This window comes from Dreissena polymorpha, chromosome 6 (genome assembly GCF_020536995.1).
Source record: "Dreissena polymorpha isolate Duluth1 chromosome 6, UMN_Dpol_1.0, whole genome shotgun sequence".
Lineage (NCBI taxonomy): Eukaryota > Metazoa > Mollusca > Bivalvia > Myida > Dreissenidae > Dreissena > Dreissena polymorpha.
In genome coordinates this window covers 26,510,637-26,527,847 of record NC_068360.1, presented here as the reverse complement: position 1 = coordinate 26,527,847, position 17,211 = coordinate 26,510,637, and the positions used below count along the sequence as shown (strand labels likewise).

Sequence of the window (17,211 nt, the reverse complement as noted above, 5' to 3'; positions counted from 1 at the left end):
ATATATATATATATATATATATATATATATATATATATATATATATATATATAACTGACAATATATAAGAATACGCACATGCATAGTAATGCGAAAGAGACCAAAATAGTTTATAATGTGCATTTACGCCATTATATCAGACCACGTTTGCATTCAGATTTATCAAAGTTTCTTCAATATATTTGTGTTAAAATATAATAAAGTTTACACCAATATTTATCACACTTAAAATGATATTCTTTTCTTCACTTCAACCGGAGCCAATATTTCCATTTCGATTAAATATTTCGATTAATTATTTAAATCAATACAAAATTTACAAAATAGTACTTAATTTGTTATATACTGTACCAAATAAATGATCTTTATTGTTTGCTCATATGTTATTATCGATTTAACCGTTAAATCTAACATTTTGGGGGGTAGACCCTTTATAATATATGTTAATGTTATGTTTATGATCAATCATAGCATTTGTCTTTGACTACATAGCAATATTCAGATATAATATTTACACGATTCCCACTTCAAATCGATTATTCATATGATTGCAGATTGCCGCCATTATAGAATTCAATTGGTAGACGTCCACAAAATGTAATTTTTCTCTCTAACTGAAACTTAAGTTCAAGCAAGGTGTTATCGAGCAACGTGCAACATCGTCTGGAAATTAAAATGGTATATTTAGCATTTATTATGCCGTGCGAATATCTTACCCAAGGAAGAGAGGTAACTCGTACACGTATAGATTTGAAAATATCGTACAGGTTATAAACCATTGCCTTATACAGATGTCACATATTAATTTTGATGGTGATGTTGTTATTCAAATTTAAATGCATTGAACCCCAACTTATTTAAAAAAAATGCACTGAAACCTAAATCTTCTACATATGTTCAGATACTGACAGTGGTTTTCGCGCATGAGTTTACTTTTATGACAAACATATCAAGTTCGAGTATTGTTCCGGTCCATTAATTTTTTACAAAGTAAAGGGACATGGACTTAACCCCTTTTTCTAAAACAACACTTTTCCGATAGTGTTTGCGAAACGATTTCAGCTATTTACCTGATAATTGGTGTGTAAGTCTACCTGCATGACTTTTAGATAAAGGTTTAATGTTTTTTACTTTCGTGAACTTATGAGACAAACGTGGAAATTGGGGGCATCTGTGTCCTATGGACACATATCTTGTTTTCCTTCAAGCTTTACGCAGTCACCTTAAAACATTTTATTCTTCAACTGCCATAATTTTCAATAAGTTTGATAAGTTTTTGAGTGACCTTTCATAGTATCTTAAATGCTGTGTTTTGCTTATTAAGCAGTATTTGTTGAGCTTTTTGAATATAAGAATCTTTTCTTATGGTTTTTCATAATTGTGGACCACATTGAAAATATTGCCGGAAATAATTCAGTTTGACTGGAAATATCATTTCAATAATTAAAATCAATCAGTGTTTGTATGATAATGTAAGCCCAAAAGAGATAATGACTGCAAAGGAAGATAGAATGTTTATTTTGCTATGATAATTTGCTTGCTCTATGGGGTATCTTGGTTCAAATCCACTTGCCCTTATGATAGAGTCCGCTTTAGTAAACAACTAAATCCCGAGTTAGATCCGCCTGAAATCTAACACCGCACACATTGGTATCACAATATACCTATTATATCGGAAGACAGAAGTTATTCAGTGCAAACGTATTATATATATTTGTTTGAAGTGATCTTGAACTTGATCCAGCAGAAACGTAATGAAACTGCACACTAGGTTTTCATGTCACTACGAGACACGAGTTGTTGCATGAACATGGTTACCTGAATTGCAAAACGCTGTATACATGGTATTGTTCTTGTAAATTGCAGGTTAGAGTAACGGGCCTTGGTCGCTTACCTCGCATGATATTCTCGAAGACATCGTAGGAATCATCTTGAAACTTGATGAAACCTCGATCTCATTAAGGGGGAGGGGATTACAGTTCATGCAACCTGTTTTTAAAGTTATTATCCTTTGTTAATTGTTGCATTTAATATTTTCTGGACCATATCGAGAAATTTATAAGAGTTATAAACTTGAAACGTCATACGTATGTTAACCTCAATAAGTGGTTTTGTAGTGCAAACGAACCAATAACAATTTCCGTTTAATTTTCAGAGTTATTGCTCTTTGTTATTTTGTATTTTTTATTTGGAGCGTATCTCGTAAACCATAAGAAGTATCGACTTGAAACTTAATGTATGTGAATAGTACATTTTACTTTAAGGAAATAATGCAACTGTGTCCTTTCATTTTCTGACAAATGTAAAAGAACAACAGCTAAATAATTGCGTATTTAATTAACTTTCTTTTCTATCAAACGATTACGTTATGAAACAGCAATTTATAAAGCATTTTACCATGTGAAAAGCAAATTAGAACAAAATGTCCTTTCCTCGCACACACATTGCAAAATATATTACATTTAATCGTCGTGATAACTGACAGTAATTTAATTTCATGATTGCATGAGGACTATATTTTTATTGGTTTTGAGAGGTGCCAATGACATGCGGTTAACTTGAACACTTGATATATTGCACGTCTGCGTTTAAAAAAGGAAATCAATCAATGCTATATCTAACGAATGATGCTCACATAAATTTGCGCAAGAACGTAATGGCTGTGTTATACACATAGAAAAGTGTGATTAATAAAACCAGGCTTATATTTGAGGGTTTAAACAGGCCCCATGAAGAAGGCCAAACAGTAGTAGCATTATATTTACTTTGGTTGGTGTTTCTGTTCGTTTGGATTTTGTTTCGCTCTATACCATTCCTGGGAGGACTTTATATTACTTCAAGTGGGTAAAAACGATCTCACAAGTTTGCTTGAAACAGGTAAAACGTTGATGCACAACAGACTTTAATACAACTTCATAAGAACCATAGCATCATCGAAACTAGAGATTCATACATTTGCAATTACTTTCCGCTTGTATTGTCTCAAACCCATTTATGTAAAAGACATGTACAATGTGAGGGAATGCCCGCTGTTCTGTGCCAATTGATTCATACCAAGACACCAGGTTAGTCTAGAGTACCTGCACCACACTACAAGGATGTGTCAGACACAGAAGAATATTAAACAAACAACGACAACCTGTGATGGAGGATTTTATCCGATGAAAAAACAAACAAACTGTGTTTAAATAAAACAATAAAAGGCTGTTGCATCAGCCTTTCAATATTATACAAGACGTGGTTAGAGTTGATATAGAGGATACTCTGTTAGTATTATAATGTACTTGAATTCATTCGACGAGTTGAAGAAACGTTTTCATGGCAATGCTTGTCGAGCAGTGTTATCCTTTCTGAGACGATTCGTATCAAGTCAAGTTTTCAATAGCACAAACATAGTATTCTATTTATCCTACACTATGTCTTTTTTGTAAATGCGTTCCTATGTAAAAATCGAAATATCATAGGATTTCATAATAAGGATTTGTATTTCATCATCATTTACTTTAACATCATCATTATCATCATCAAATTAAATCATATATTCATTTGTGTTCTGTGAACAATCACTATATATTATGTTAAGTTTTAAACCTGTTGCTTACACAAGCGGTAGGATGTTTAAACTTCACGTCACGATCGAATATATAACACGTGTATGGTATATGCGCTTATAAACATTTTAGTATAAGCGCAGTGGTTGTTTCAAGCACGTTTCACCCAGACGACCCGGTTTCAATTGCTATTTCCGGAAGCATGTGGGTTTGGTTGGTGGTCAACATTTCGGAGTTTCTTGGGGTCTCTCCAGCTACCCACCACAGCACAAGATCACAAGAACATTAAAATTACGTACAGTACAAAAACCAAATCGCAGTTCAAAGTAAATAATCGTCCTTACTTTCTTGAGTCAAATAGTTATTTACACACCCCGGGTTAACACATAATGCAGCCTCGGGCGTTGAAATACCCCATACAATTCAAAATACACACATTCACACAGGCACGTACGCACGCACGCACGCACACACATACACACACATTCGACTATAAATATATCACACATTTTTATATCACAACGTATGTTACATATAAGTTTGTGTTTTACTGGTATACTGAGCAGACTTATACAAATTAAAAGTGATGATTTGTACCTTAGAATGTGTCACACGCGCGCTGCATATCGCTTCTTCTTCGATGTCTTGAGTAAAATGAAATAAAGTCCATATGTTTAATGCTGAATTCGTTTCATGACATTATTGGGTCACCATAACATACATTAAGTATTTACTAAGTATAATTTAACTACCGTATAGACAATCCCAGAAATCGATTACCTCCCGAATTACCCGCCCCTGAATACTCTCGCGCGCCTCCAAAAAAGTACTGAAGAAACAAAAACAAGGAAGTGAAACGATCTTACCGAATATAATCGAAGAATTAATTAAATAGTTTCTGATAGCGATCTGATAAACATCGCTACGATGCCTTATAACAAAAGTGGAGGGAAGCAGTGTGTTGTCATCGGCTGTACAAACAGTCAAAAGAAGTTACACGATTGGAAATTAACTAGATCTAAATGTGTTGAACATGGTGCTGAGAATCAAAACTGCGCCTGTGGGGCACCATTCAAGTTGTTCTGCATCCCAATCAAAGAGCATAAACGTCAATTGTGGCTAAATTCTATCAAGAGAAAAGACTTCAATCCAGCATCAAAAGCACTGGTATTTTTTTTACAATTATTTGCTCAAAAGTGTTACTTATTTCTTGTCTGCAATACTTTAATATCTTTATGAACATGTACCAAGGTCATTAAATTTTGAAGATTAAAAACTTACGGGTATATATTTTCTTAGTAGATATCCAATCATATAAATAAGAGCAATAAGACACAGTTATTCCCATATTTAAGACTAAGAGGCAACCAACAATTACATGAAGACATGCTGACTGTCAATTAAAAACAAGCTTTAGTTGTATATAAAAACACTGCTGTTTTTCTTGTATTAGCTTTTAATATTTTTGCTACTTATAGTGTTATAAAAAAAACAACACGAAACACGCACAGTAACCTATAAATTTTCATTTTTTTTTAATGTAGTTTACATAATTTTAAGGCATAATGCCGAAGCGTTATATTAAAGGAGTATAATCAGTGATTCATTTTTGTATTTTATAGGTTTGCTCAGTGCACTTCGTAGATGGTAAACCTACCCGACTAAATCCGGTCCCAGTTGTGAACATGGGCTACAACCTTCGACCCGCCACACCTGCACGCAGACCACTTGTGCGTAAAACATTGCAGATGCCTTATACTGAGAGTGTGCAAGAGATGAACACATCATCAGATAGCCGTTTGATTCTTGATTCATGTGATACATTGACCGCTACAAGGTTAGAGGTGGTAACGCCAGAACTGCCTGCTGAATGTGAGTCCATTTGTTGCCAGAAATTTCAGTATCTGTGCAGAAACCGTCCAGTTATGGTCGATACGTCCACATAAACTGTTAATGTTGTGGGACTTGATCATAATTACATGAAGATGAAGACAACCAAGAATGCAGCGGTACAACACTCAAGTGCTGAGTTAAGTGCTGAAAACATATTGTGTGAATCTGACTCTCGCTTTTATACTGGGCTTGCATTGACTCAACTGTTCACGTTGATTGCAACACTGGCGCCTTTCGGATCTAACTTGCCCTACAAGATGAAAGTGGCTGACCAGATTTTTGCCGTGCTAGTTAGATTGCGTCTGGGATTGACTTACGAGGATCTTGCAAGGAGACTTAATATGTCTGCACAACTTGTGAGTGACATATATAATTCGTGGCTAGACATTATGGCCGAACACCTTTCCAACTGTGTTGTCTGGCTTCCCCGAGAAACTATTCAACGGACCATGCCATCATCTTTTAAAGAAAGTTTTCCCCAAACAACATGTATAATAGACTGTACTGAAGTATTCATACAGAGGCCGTACAAACTGAAACCACGCGCTCAGACTTGGAGTACATACAAAAACAACAACACTGCAAAGTTTTTAGTTGCAATTGCACCGAATGGATTCATAATGTTTGTTTCTAAACTATATGGTGGCCGAGCAAGTGACGTTTTCATAACTAAGAATAGTGGTTTTTTGGACTACCTATTACCAGGTGATGAGGTCATGGCTGACAGAGGTTTCACAGTTAGTGAAGAACTTTGCTTTAGGCGTGTACGGCTAAACATTCCGGCATTCATGAAAGGCCGTGATCAACTTTCAGAAGAAGAGGTAGTTGATACTAGACGAATTGCATCGAACCGCATTCATGTAGAAAGGGCAATCATGCGTTTGAAGTCGTACAAAATATTAAATGGCAAGATGTCGAACAAAGCATTTAAGAAGGGTAATAAAACTATCCTAGTTATATCTGCCCTCTGTAATCTGAGAGACCAACTGATCAGAGAGGACAATGAAATCTGATTTTAATCAAGGGGAATATTGGAGTGGAGTTTGAAACAATAATACCAGCATTAACTGTATAGATTGTGTGTGTGGACTGTTAATTTGGTGTTTTTATCTAAACAAACACAAAAATTGAGAAATGGCATTGTTTTTTTATTGCAGACAAATCATTTTTTAATTTGTATTGGATCTATAGATATATAAATTATCATGTGTTATTTTTTATTTGCAGTGCTTTATTTGTTATAAATGAAACATGATTGAATATTTTAAAATTGTTAACAGTAAACACATTAATGTATTTTAAATAAATCCTAAACATGCACTTGGTAGAATGCTTTTATTGTTTAATTACTGCCATGGACATGATACTTACTTATACTGATATGAAATTAAACCAAATAATATTAATGTTGTTTGCACCATAAAGAAGTTGTATTGGAATATTAACAATACAATATAATATGCTAACGGTATTGTACATGGATCATAATTATTAGTATTGATTTCATTCATGATCAATGAACACCTTGGCATTTCTTGGTTATCATGTTTGGATTCAATATTACTAAGGTCACAAAGGGGATTGCTTTCTTATTTTCTTAACTGTCACAAATATCTATGGAAACCAGCTAAGGAAATCTCAAAATGACACCAATTCTGTGTATAACTCCACACAGATATGCCATGTCTGTCATGCACTTTATGGCTATTAGGGTGGTGAAGTGTGTCTTATCTCAAGTTGATTATGGCAAAACCAGTATGGGGTCAGATAAGAGGGCCAGATAAGAGATAATACTCCCCCACTTAAATAAAGGTTGCATCATAGACATATATCACTATGACTTTTGTTTAAAAAAAAACACGAAATGTTAAATTAAAAAATGATTATTCCATTATGTGAACAATTGCCATTAAAAGAAATATGGCAATATAATATCCATTATTCTTATTGGTATATGCACTCTCAAATAAATAAATACTCCTGTCTGCAGTTGCTCAAAATAGTATACCCTGGCAATTAGATGTAATAAGGATGTATTAAATTATATTATTTAAAAAGTATTCATTTTGCTCATTACACATTGTAAGATTCTTTAATCATGATAATCAGGATATCAGTGGCTTTCACACTGTGGTCCTATTCTGAGCATCTAGGTTTAGAAGTATTGAATTTGTGTACATAAATAGAACAATTCAGAATTTCATTATTTTATTAAGCACTAAAAACATTTAACCAAAAGGTATTATACTACTCACTGTATATGCATTTAATATAAGCCACTTACCATTATAAAACTAAGAAATGCTTGATCACATGCTTTTATTGTTTAATTACACATAGTTTATTATTTAACAATTTTATAATGTCCTATAAGCAACTTCTTCTGATGGTTAAGCACAAGAAAATCATATAATATTTACATGATATATACATAATTGTATAACATTTTGGTCCAATAAGTCTGGCAATCCATTATAAAACATACAGGCTTTGGCGGAAGTTAACTCTTTCTGTGCAGGAACTGACTTTTGAAGGCCTTTGCAAACAGTTTGGATCCAGATGAGACGCCACAAAGCGTGGCGTCTCATCTGGATCCAAACCGTTTGCTATTCTGATAGTATTCTTTGAAAAAAAAATGAAGAAAATGCTTTTTTTTTAGAAATTCAGCAGACGACATTTTAGCAGACGACACATTTCCCAGCATGCAAAGGGTTAACATCCTACCACAAGCATGGTTGTTTATCATGAAGCATTAAAGGCTGTTTGATATCCATTCAATGGCAATTGATAAATGATTTGTTTGCAAAATCCCCAAATTTGTTTTCTGCTACAGCATGATTTTAAAATTGTTGATAAAATTAAAATGACAGTAAGGATTATATTTATCTTGAGGTGTTTCATGAAGATCACCCTGTTACAGCTAATGACATGTAAAATGTTAATTCATTACATTTAAATGATTCACACAAGTTATTTTGTCCCAATCCAGCATTGCTATAATTACATTTATGTACACAGATTCTTGAAGGCGGGTGAGAATTCCAATCGCTGGAAATGGTGCTCATCAACTATGCGTACAAGCAAGTGTTTAAAATAAAAAGCTCTAACACGTGGTAATAAACTGTCCATGAATTTTTTGTCGTATGGTACATCAACAATGATCTGATCACTTTCTGTCCAAACTAGAAATTTGCACATCGTAGTTTTAGTGCAGTACATGGTCGTCTGTACTTGAGTATAATAGCCGTTCTTTCCAGTAGGGCTGAGGTACGCTTTTCCAGAGGCATCGAGGCGGACATCATATTTTTCAGACTTAATTAGGTCCTGGACTGGCTTGGTGGGGCATTTTATTTCAAGAATTGTGCAGTCATTTATTAATCCATCAAGGCTTGCTGCTAAATATAGTTCGTCCGAACTTACAACTAAACCCGACTTCCTGACTGTTAGTCCTTGAGTGGTCTCAAACCATCTTCTTGCGATTGGCTCACTTTTTGTTCCATGCCGTGTAGCTGCTGATCCCTTAAAGCGATTGTGAATGTGCCCGGTCACAAACTTCTCCGGATTACCACGGGCGGTCTTGGGTATACTGTTTATACTGCTTGCGGTTAAACGCACTCTACGACTGTCCAGCCACAGTGTGGAGTTCTGTTCTTTAGTCTGTTCTTCCAACAGTTTCACCTGTTCTTTGTTCAAAAGTACATATTTTTGCATAAAGATTGTACATGGGGTGCATGTGGGTATACATGGTTTTGTAGTGTCTGACAGGTCATGGCAGCTGTGTTGAAGCGGGTGTCTAACAGTTTGTTTCATCTCTGGTGCAGTAAGGACCTTCTTAAGCATTGATGTTTCACACTGCCATAAAGCACTGACACTGCACTTGGCCGCAAAGTCAACTAGATCGCTGTGGTCTATAAACTGAGGCCGATTTGGAATAGAATCGGATTTGATCTTTTTTTTAGTGATATGATCATCATTCACTATTTGCTGAAAATCCTCACCGGCTGAAAGAATCTTCGAGGCACCTCTACCCCACACCTGCCTTCTGTCGGTACATCCCTCTCCAGCGACTCCATATTCCCATGCCATAATAACTGCATACAGCACAGAAGCAATATGGCTGTAAGAACGCCCGGCACCTGCTGGGCATGTACATTGTCCAGTCACAATTCCGTCATCCGACAAAGCGGCCCAGGATTGATATTCTGATCTTCCGACACCGGGTTGACTAGGGGAAACAGTTGCCTTCAGAAAGTGTATATCGCCTTCCTTACAGTGCCGTACATCCTCTAACCATCCACTTTCCACATAGTTCTTGCCATACAGGGCACGGAAGGCTCTCATTTCTTTTCCATCATATGCCTTCTTCAGGATCATGTAGTCCACCAGGTCTTCATACAGAAGCCTGGGCCAACCTTGTGGATTGTTGTTGGACCACGCTGCATCATCTGGTGGTATTTCTGTAAAAACAATCAACAGGGTCAAACATTTTCATAAATTTATTATTTATAACTACCCGGTAGATACTTTTACTAAGTTTTTATTTTTATTCAAACACAGCAAGTAAACAATTATTTCAATTGATTATGCGTAATGAACAAACCATGTAAGAAAAACGTTGTTCTGAGTGGCAAGTAATTAAATAATGCAATTGATGAGTATGTACATCCCTATGATCAATACAAATTAAATGATAATTTTTTTCTAAAGGCGGTAAAACCTGAACCAAACTTAATAAAACGTTTCCATAAATTATCGAACACAAAAATTGGAATCCATCTTTTTTCGATGTATCATGTAAACATCCGTTTTAACATGTTCGTACAGTGCATTTCTAACGAACTGTTCCATTTAGCATTACAGTTGAATTCGTAAACAATATTCTACTAAATTATCGTTTGAAAATAGTTTAAAAATAGCTTACTTATGTGTCTGGAATCGTCCATATTTGACATTTCTTTTTAAGCACTGTAGAACTCAGCTGTTATCTGTCAAATTCTTCAGTACCGTTTTCTATCGTTGTGTTACGTAATAGCCAATATGGCGGCGCCCATAAAATCGATTCTGGGATTGTCTATACTGTCAATTTAGTACACCTAACGACACAAAATCATCAATTATATACAAAAATTATTAGTTGAGAACCTCTGTCCATAACCACGCAATAGCAATCGACTTAAGAAGTACTATAGATCCACACAGATATTATAAGCTCGTTAAATTCATTAGCAAAACAGCCAAACGCACACAATAAAACAAAGAACGCCGTTAGAAATAGCTGTAATACGAATTCCGAAAGTTTAACTGCAGTTGTACATAATACACACGAAATAAAGATATATAAATTATGAAGCGATTATATACTAATCAATATGGGGCAAAGAAGATGAAATGTTTGCACATAAAATGTAACTAGGCAAAATTCAACTGCCATTTACCAGAAACATATGCCATTAGTCAAAATAAGAATGTCATTTAACAGCATGCATGTTCTGTATTAAATTAAGAATGTCATTTGACAGCATGCATGTTCTGTATTAAATTAAGAATGCCATTTAACAGCATGCATGTTCTGTATTAAATTAAGAATGCCATTTGACAGCATGCATGTTCTGTATTCACTTAAGAATGGCATTTAACAGCATGCATGTTCTGTATTCATTTAAGAATGGCATTTAACAGCATGCATATTCTGTATTAAATTAAGAATGTCATTTGACAGCATGCATGTTCTTTATTAAATTAAGAATGGCATTTGACAGCATGCATGTTCTGTATTCACTTAAGAATGCCATGTAACAGCATGCATGTTCTGTATTTAATTAAGAATGTCATTTGACAGCATGCATGTTCTGTATTAAATTAAGAATGGCATTTAACAGCATGCATGTTCTGTATTAAATTAAGAAGCCATTTAACAGCATGCATATTCTGTATTAAATTAAGAATGCCATTTGACAGCATGCATGTTCTGTATTAAAATTAAGAATGCCATTTAACAGCATGCATGTTCTGTATTCACTTAAGAATGGCATTTAACAGCATGCATGTTCTGTATTCACTTAAGAATGCCATTTAACAGCATGCATGTTCTGTATTAAATTAAGAATGTCATTTGACAGCATGCATGTTCTGTATTAAATTAAGAATGCCATTTAACAGCATGCATGTTCTATATTAAATTAAGAATGTCATTTGACAGCATGCATGTTCTGTATTAAATTAAGAATGCCATTTAACAGCATGCATGTTCTGTATTAAATTAAGAATGCCATTCAACAGCATGCATGTTCTGTATTAAATTAAGAATGCCATTTAACAGTATGCATGTTCTGTATTAAATTAAGAATGCCATTTAACAGCATGCATGTTTTGTATTAAATTAAGAATGACATTTAACAGCATGCATGTTCTGTATTAAATTAAGAATGCCATTTGACAGCATGCATGTTCTGTATTAAAATTAAGAATGCCATTTAACAGCATGCATGTTCTGTATTAAATTAAGAATGCCATTTGACAGCATGCATGTTCTGTATTAAATTAAGAATGCCATTCAACAGCATGCATGTTCTGTATTAAATTAAGAATGCCATTTAACAGCATGCATGTTCTGTGTTAAATTAAGAATGCCATTTAACAGCATGCATGTTTTGTATTAAATTAAGAATGACATTTAACAGCATGCAAGTTCTGTATTAAATTAAGAATGTCATTTGACAGCATGCATGTTCTGTATTCACTTAAGAATGGCATTTAACAGCATGCATATTCTGTATTAAATTAAGAATGGCATTTAACAGCATGCATATTCTGTATTAAATTAAGAATGCCATTTAACAGCATGCATGTTCTGTAATAAATTAAGAATGTCATTTGACAGCATGCATGTTCTGTATTAAATTAAGAATGCCATTTAACAGCATGCATATTCTGTATTAAATTAAGAATGCCATTTAACAGCATGCATGTTCTGTATTAAATTAAGAATGTCATTTGACAGCATGCATGTTCTGTATTAAATTAAGAATGCCATTTAACAGCATGCATGTTCTGTATTAAATTAAGAATGTCATTTGATAGCATGCATGTTCTGTATTCACTTAAGAATGTCATTTGACAGAATTCAAGTACTGGCTGATATTCCCTTCCATAATAACCGACTTACAAAGCATTCACGCATAGTATTAATCCCTGGTTAGTTTATATACAGTCCCTTTACAGTTTATCTCTACACGTTGTTTTGTTACTTTAATTTAATCAACCATCAAGTAGTCTTTCCTTTTAGAGACGAAAGTGGTATAGAAATAACTAATACTAAATAGCCCTCATGTGCGAGGACGCTAACAAACGCACTCCTTGTATAGATAAAATGTGTAAAAGAAGGTTAAAAATCGCCTTAAAATAACTCAATGCAATTAGTTTTGGCGAATCAGTAATAAATATAATAGAATAGTGAGTGTTGTGAAAACGTCATAAATAATTGATATCGAAAGCGAATGTTTGCCTGTCTTCATCAAAAGCAAGTGGTTGCAGCAAATTTAAATGAAGCGGAAAATAAAATGTCCGTTGTAATCCTATGACTTAATGTCTCTGAGTACTTGGGCTCTTCAAATCTCTTGAAACGGGATAAACAAATTAAAGAAGTCTTTCCTTTTAAAATATCAGAAATAAATGTTTAATTGATCGTATAGTGTTTTCAATTCATAACAGTCATAATTCCAGTTTCTTAGATTGAGGCTATGTTCTCCTATATATATCAATTATCGTAACAGTCACAATTCTAGTTTGATATATTTTGTAAGATATGTTCTTCTATATATATCCGTTATTTTCACAATTCTAGTTTAATATATTCAATGAATATAAAAGAACGAAGCAAAACGTGTAACTAAAAGCAAAACAGTATAATCCAAGTTTTCACTGCACTTCCTTGACGCAATTGGGAATAACTGGCAGTTTCCTCGAAAGAATGCGCCCAGTGTAGGAAAAACGTCGAGCTTATATACCTACTAGTCACATTTTGCTTCAACGTGAGTTGTGCACATCTGGTTTTAGATAGTAAACAGAACTTTTAATCATCTTGTCAAATTGTTTCTATATTGGTTTTAAATGTAAACAAAACTTTCAATCATCTTGTCTGATTTGTCTAAATTCGCCTCCCAACCCTGTTTTCAGGCAGTTAGGGAATAATTAATATCGCAATTAAAATGCTTTGACCGATGCTGTGACCAACAAATAACCAGTTGTTCGGTGACTTGAACATTCATTAATGTGGCAGACGTTCAGTAGCTTAAAGCTATCTAGTAGCTATCTAGTTCACTGCGTGGACAAAAGTGTCACACCGTTTAAAGGCGATATTCATATTTAAGTCATTCGTGGTTAGCCTAGCAGTTATGTTACATACAATGGTGTAGGCCAGAATAGACTCGACTACAATTCTTGTGAATTGAATGAGCTACCTTTGATTGATCAACTTTTCACACAGAAATACAAACGACGTTATTATATTCCGGGTTCTGAAACACCACATACCACACTTTTAAGACATACATTAAGCTGATAAGAGTGAACTTCATTCCAGATTTAGCGGCGATTTACATAAAACGGTGATTGGAGTGCACTGAGAAAGCATTGTTAAACAGTCAAATTTCTGCACACTAATTACTAAAACTGCAACTTTGCGTCTCAAATAACTCATCCTGTGACGTCAATTAACAAAATGCCAATAAACAAGCCAATATATTGTTTTCATAATTTATGTCTACAAAAAACACGGCACATCTAGACCGGGCGTCTATAATCGACCCGCTGCAGTCAAAACAGCGCGAAGGTCACTGGTCATGATGCGGCTCGGGATGATTATAGGCGTCCGGTCAAGCTTTACCTTGCGTAAGCGTTGATATTATATCCTAGATGATCCTTAACTAGAATTTGTTACAGAACCAGCGTTCCGTTCTTTATTTTCCATTCAATTTATTACGCAATTTATGACGTTTCTCGTGTGACGTAATTACTGTGACGAAATACACATATTTAGACTAGACTATGGTTTTAATGGACAGCCAATCAGACGTGGTGGTTTAATAAACTGTCAATTATCTTAAAAAACAAAGCATCGAACGAATTCAAAACGTATTTCGGATTGTATGTTTGCCATGCATATGTGGAAACATCGGAATGAATACAATAAATCGCTCCGTGCATTTGATTTTGCAAATCATGTGTTTTGTCACAATGATTATCATTCGATACAAACGTTTCTAAAATTAGTTTGGTTTAAAATAAATGAAGTAAGGGATGGAAAACAAAACATGGTAGTTCAAATCTTTGTATATCAATACACATTAAGTCAAACGTCAGCTGAATCAGCAGAAGGGTAGCCTTATTATACAAAGCGGCCCTTTATGGCATGGAACCTATTGCCAAACACTGAGACACAAAACAAATTAACTTGAAAAGAGACACACTGTAGGCAGCGCAATGGAACGGTCCATGCCAAAACAGTGAGGTTTAAACCGGTTTGTTTGATCTCAAAACCCCACACTTAGCCCTCAGCTGTTAACGGAAATATTTGTTTAATTAAATAACGAAAACCGGAAAACAGTATACGTCAAAACAATTAATAAATCTGTTGGTACCGCCTTGAAATTGTCAATGTCAACACACATTGGGAGCTAACACCGATATTTAGGAGCTCTACACATCACAATAAGCTCGATACAATTAATTTAACCACTCTGGATCAGCAGACGATTTATTTCATAAATCAATCTCTGGGTTAATGGTCGCCATCTTTCGAACTACTTTCAAAAGTACAACAACAACAATAACAGTAGAAGACAATTTTAATTGCGAAAAGTTGAAAAATTGAGTACATGTGTCACGGTTGTTGAGTGAAATAGTGTTATTTTCAACTGTGTATGAAGCATGTGAACTGGTAGTGGAATAACCGAATTGTTGGTGGAAATGGAATTTAGAAATATATCTAATAATTCATCATCGTGTAGAATAATCAACATTTCTGTGGAACATTGCACTATTCAAAAAACAAGTGTTTCATAGATATGGTGCTTTTGACATAGTTCACTAACCATCAAGACTGAAATGATTCATGCACACAGGTAAAGTAAATAATTGAATTTGTGCAGAATGTTTATTTTTTACAAATTATTATTTAATTTGACCAATTTATTTTAGATTGATTGCACTGAAACTCAGAGTCTAAAGCTTAGTAAGACACTTAAGCCAGTTTTCTGAGAAGAAACAATACTTGTTCACAGTATAGCAGGCTCATGCGGCCTCTGGTTTATTAATTTGGCCTCGGCCTTTAACCTGGGTCGCTTTGATTTCAGGTGTTTAGCCCCCATATCAACAAGGCTCTCGACCCTATATGTAGTTATTCATATTGTTTAAAGATTTTGAGAACCCTCACTCGGTGCCAGTGGGGATAAAACAGGGACCTTCTCATAGCTAGATGAATGCATCAAATATGCCAGCAACACTTTATAATCAATTACTTTATCATTGATGATTCTGTTCTTTTAACTACATTACTAATTTACCAAAACAATGTGAAACACATTTTTATGCCCCAAAGGAGGGCATATAGTGATCACACTGTCCGTCTGTCTATCCGTCACACTTTGCATTTAGGTTTCGAAAAAATGCTCATAACTTCTATGTCGCTTCAGATGTAACATTCATATTTGGTATGCATGTGTATATGGACAAGGCCTTCCCATACACACACAAATTTTTACCCCTTTGACCTTGAACTTAGGGTCGGCTTTTAGGTTTTGAAAAATGCTCATTACTTCTATTAAAGCGTTTATCGGGGGCGTATGTCATCCTACGGAGACAGCTCTTGTTTTTGCTACTGTCCTCTGCACAAACCATGATATATCTGCATATATGCATCCAACCAAATCAGTAAAACTATTTGTCACTTAATTACAGTAAACTTATTGCATGTTAACTTTTCAACAATATATATATAATACATGTATATATAATTATATATAACAGATCTTGAAAAAAAACTCACATCAAACTTCAAATTGTTTTAGTAAATTATAGGCTTTAATTGGTATTGTGACATTGACACCACTCATGCATGCGACTATACAATTATACAACTATGGAGCACATTATTTATGAGAAATTCCAATACATCAACATATCGTCTCAGATTTAAGGCAGATAATCTAGTGCTTTTTGCTGCCATTTTTACTATTACACATTTTTTTCATTTTATGTTATGATGCATTGATCTTGTTTCTAAATTAACCAAGCAATCATGTTCAACTTTTGAAGAAAGATGTTGTCTGTTAAATATAGAAAATATAATCACTACAAAGTGAACAAAATTCAGTTGAATACTGTGACCAACAAAGATTTGCCAAAGAGCAATTCAGATCATGATTTAAATTAAATACAAGTAATATGAAAGTCTGCCTATTGGATCCCAGTTAAGACTTATTTGTCAAATCTGCACATTAATTTTCCCTTAGCCATGTATAATTAGGGACTAAATACCATCAAGTCATGTAAAAAGGAGCAGGGTATAGCACGCTGCTATTGATCTCTTGAGCTTTCACAAGAATTTTACGGGTAATTTTCATACAACAAATGATATTATGTAGTGTAATGATAAAGCATTATGAGCACAAATTATATCTCTTACATCTCTTACAAGTGGTGCAAAAATCATTTAAGTGTCACATTTCAAAAGAAAATTTATATAAAAAGGTATTATTAATTGTTAAAA

The 17,211-nt window shown here is 34.3% G+C and overlaps 2 protein-coding genes across 3 annotated transcripts; one reads left to right on the top strand and one right to left on the bottom strand.

Annotated features, from left to right (window-relative positions):
* The first annotated feature begins 4,395 nt into the window (after window positions 1-4,395).
* On the top strand, window positions 4,396-6,665 carry LOC127836282 (uncharacterized). Of its 2 annotated transcripts, none has more exons than XM_052362785.1 (2): window positions 4,396-4,718; window positions 5,174-6,665. In XM_052362785.1, the coding sequence occupies exon 2, from the start codon at window positions 5,531-5,533 to the stop codon at window positions 6,455-6,457; it is 927 nt and encodes a 308-aa protein (XP_052218745.1). In that variant the 5' UTR covers window positions 4,396-4,718; window positions 5,174-5,530; the 3' UTR covers window positions 6,458-6,665. Both variants share the same exon structure in this region, with proteins under 2 accessions (XP_052218745.1, XP_052218746.1).
* Window positions 6,666-8,103: 1,438 nt separating this feature from the next.
* On the bottom strand, window positions 8,104-10,225 carry LOC127835044 (uncharacterized). The gene is made up of 2 exons (XM_052361240.1): window positions 10,045-10,225; window positions 8,104-9,901 (listed from the first exon to the last, which is right to left on the bottom strand). Exon 2 carries the CDS (start codon window positions 9,816-9,818, stop codon window positions 8,451-8,453), a length of 1,368 nt encoding a protein of 455 aa, XP_052217200.1. The 5' UTR covers window positions 9,819-9,901; window positions 10,045-10,225; the 3' UTR covers window positions 8,104-8,450.
* Window positions 10,226-17,211: the final 6,986 nt, after the last annotated feature.

Bases quoted from the DNA above. Each gene is read 5' to 3' on its own strand.
- LOC127836282 (XM_052362785.1), top strand. From the start codon at position 5,531: ATGAAGATGAAGACAACCAAGAATGCAGCGGTACAACACTCAAGTGCT.
- LOC127835044 (XM_052361240.1), bottom strand. From the start codon at position 9,818: ATGATCCTGAAGAAGGCATATGATGGAAAAGAAATGAGAGCCTTCCGT.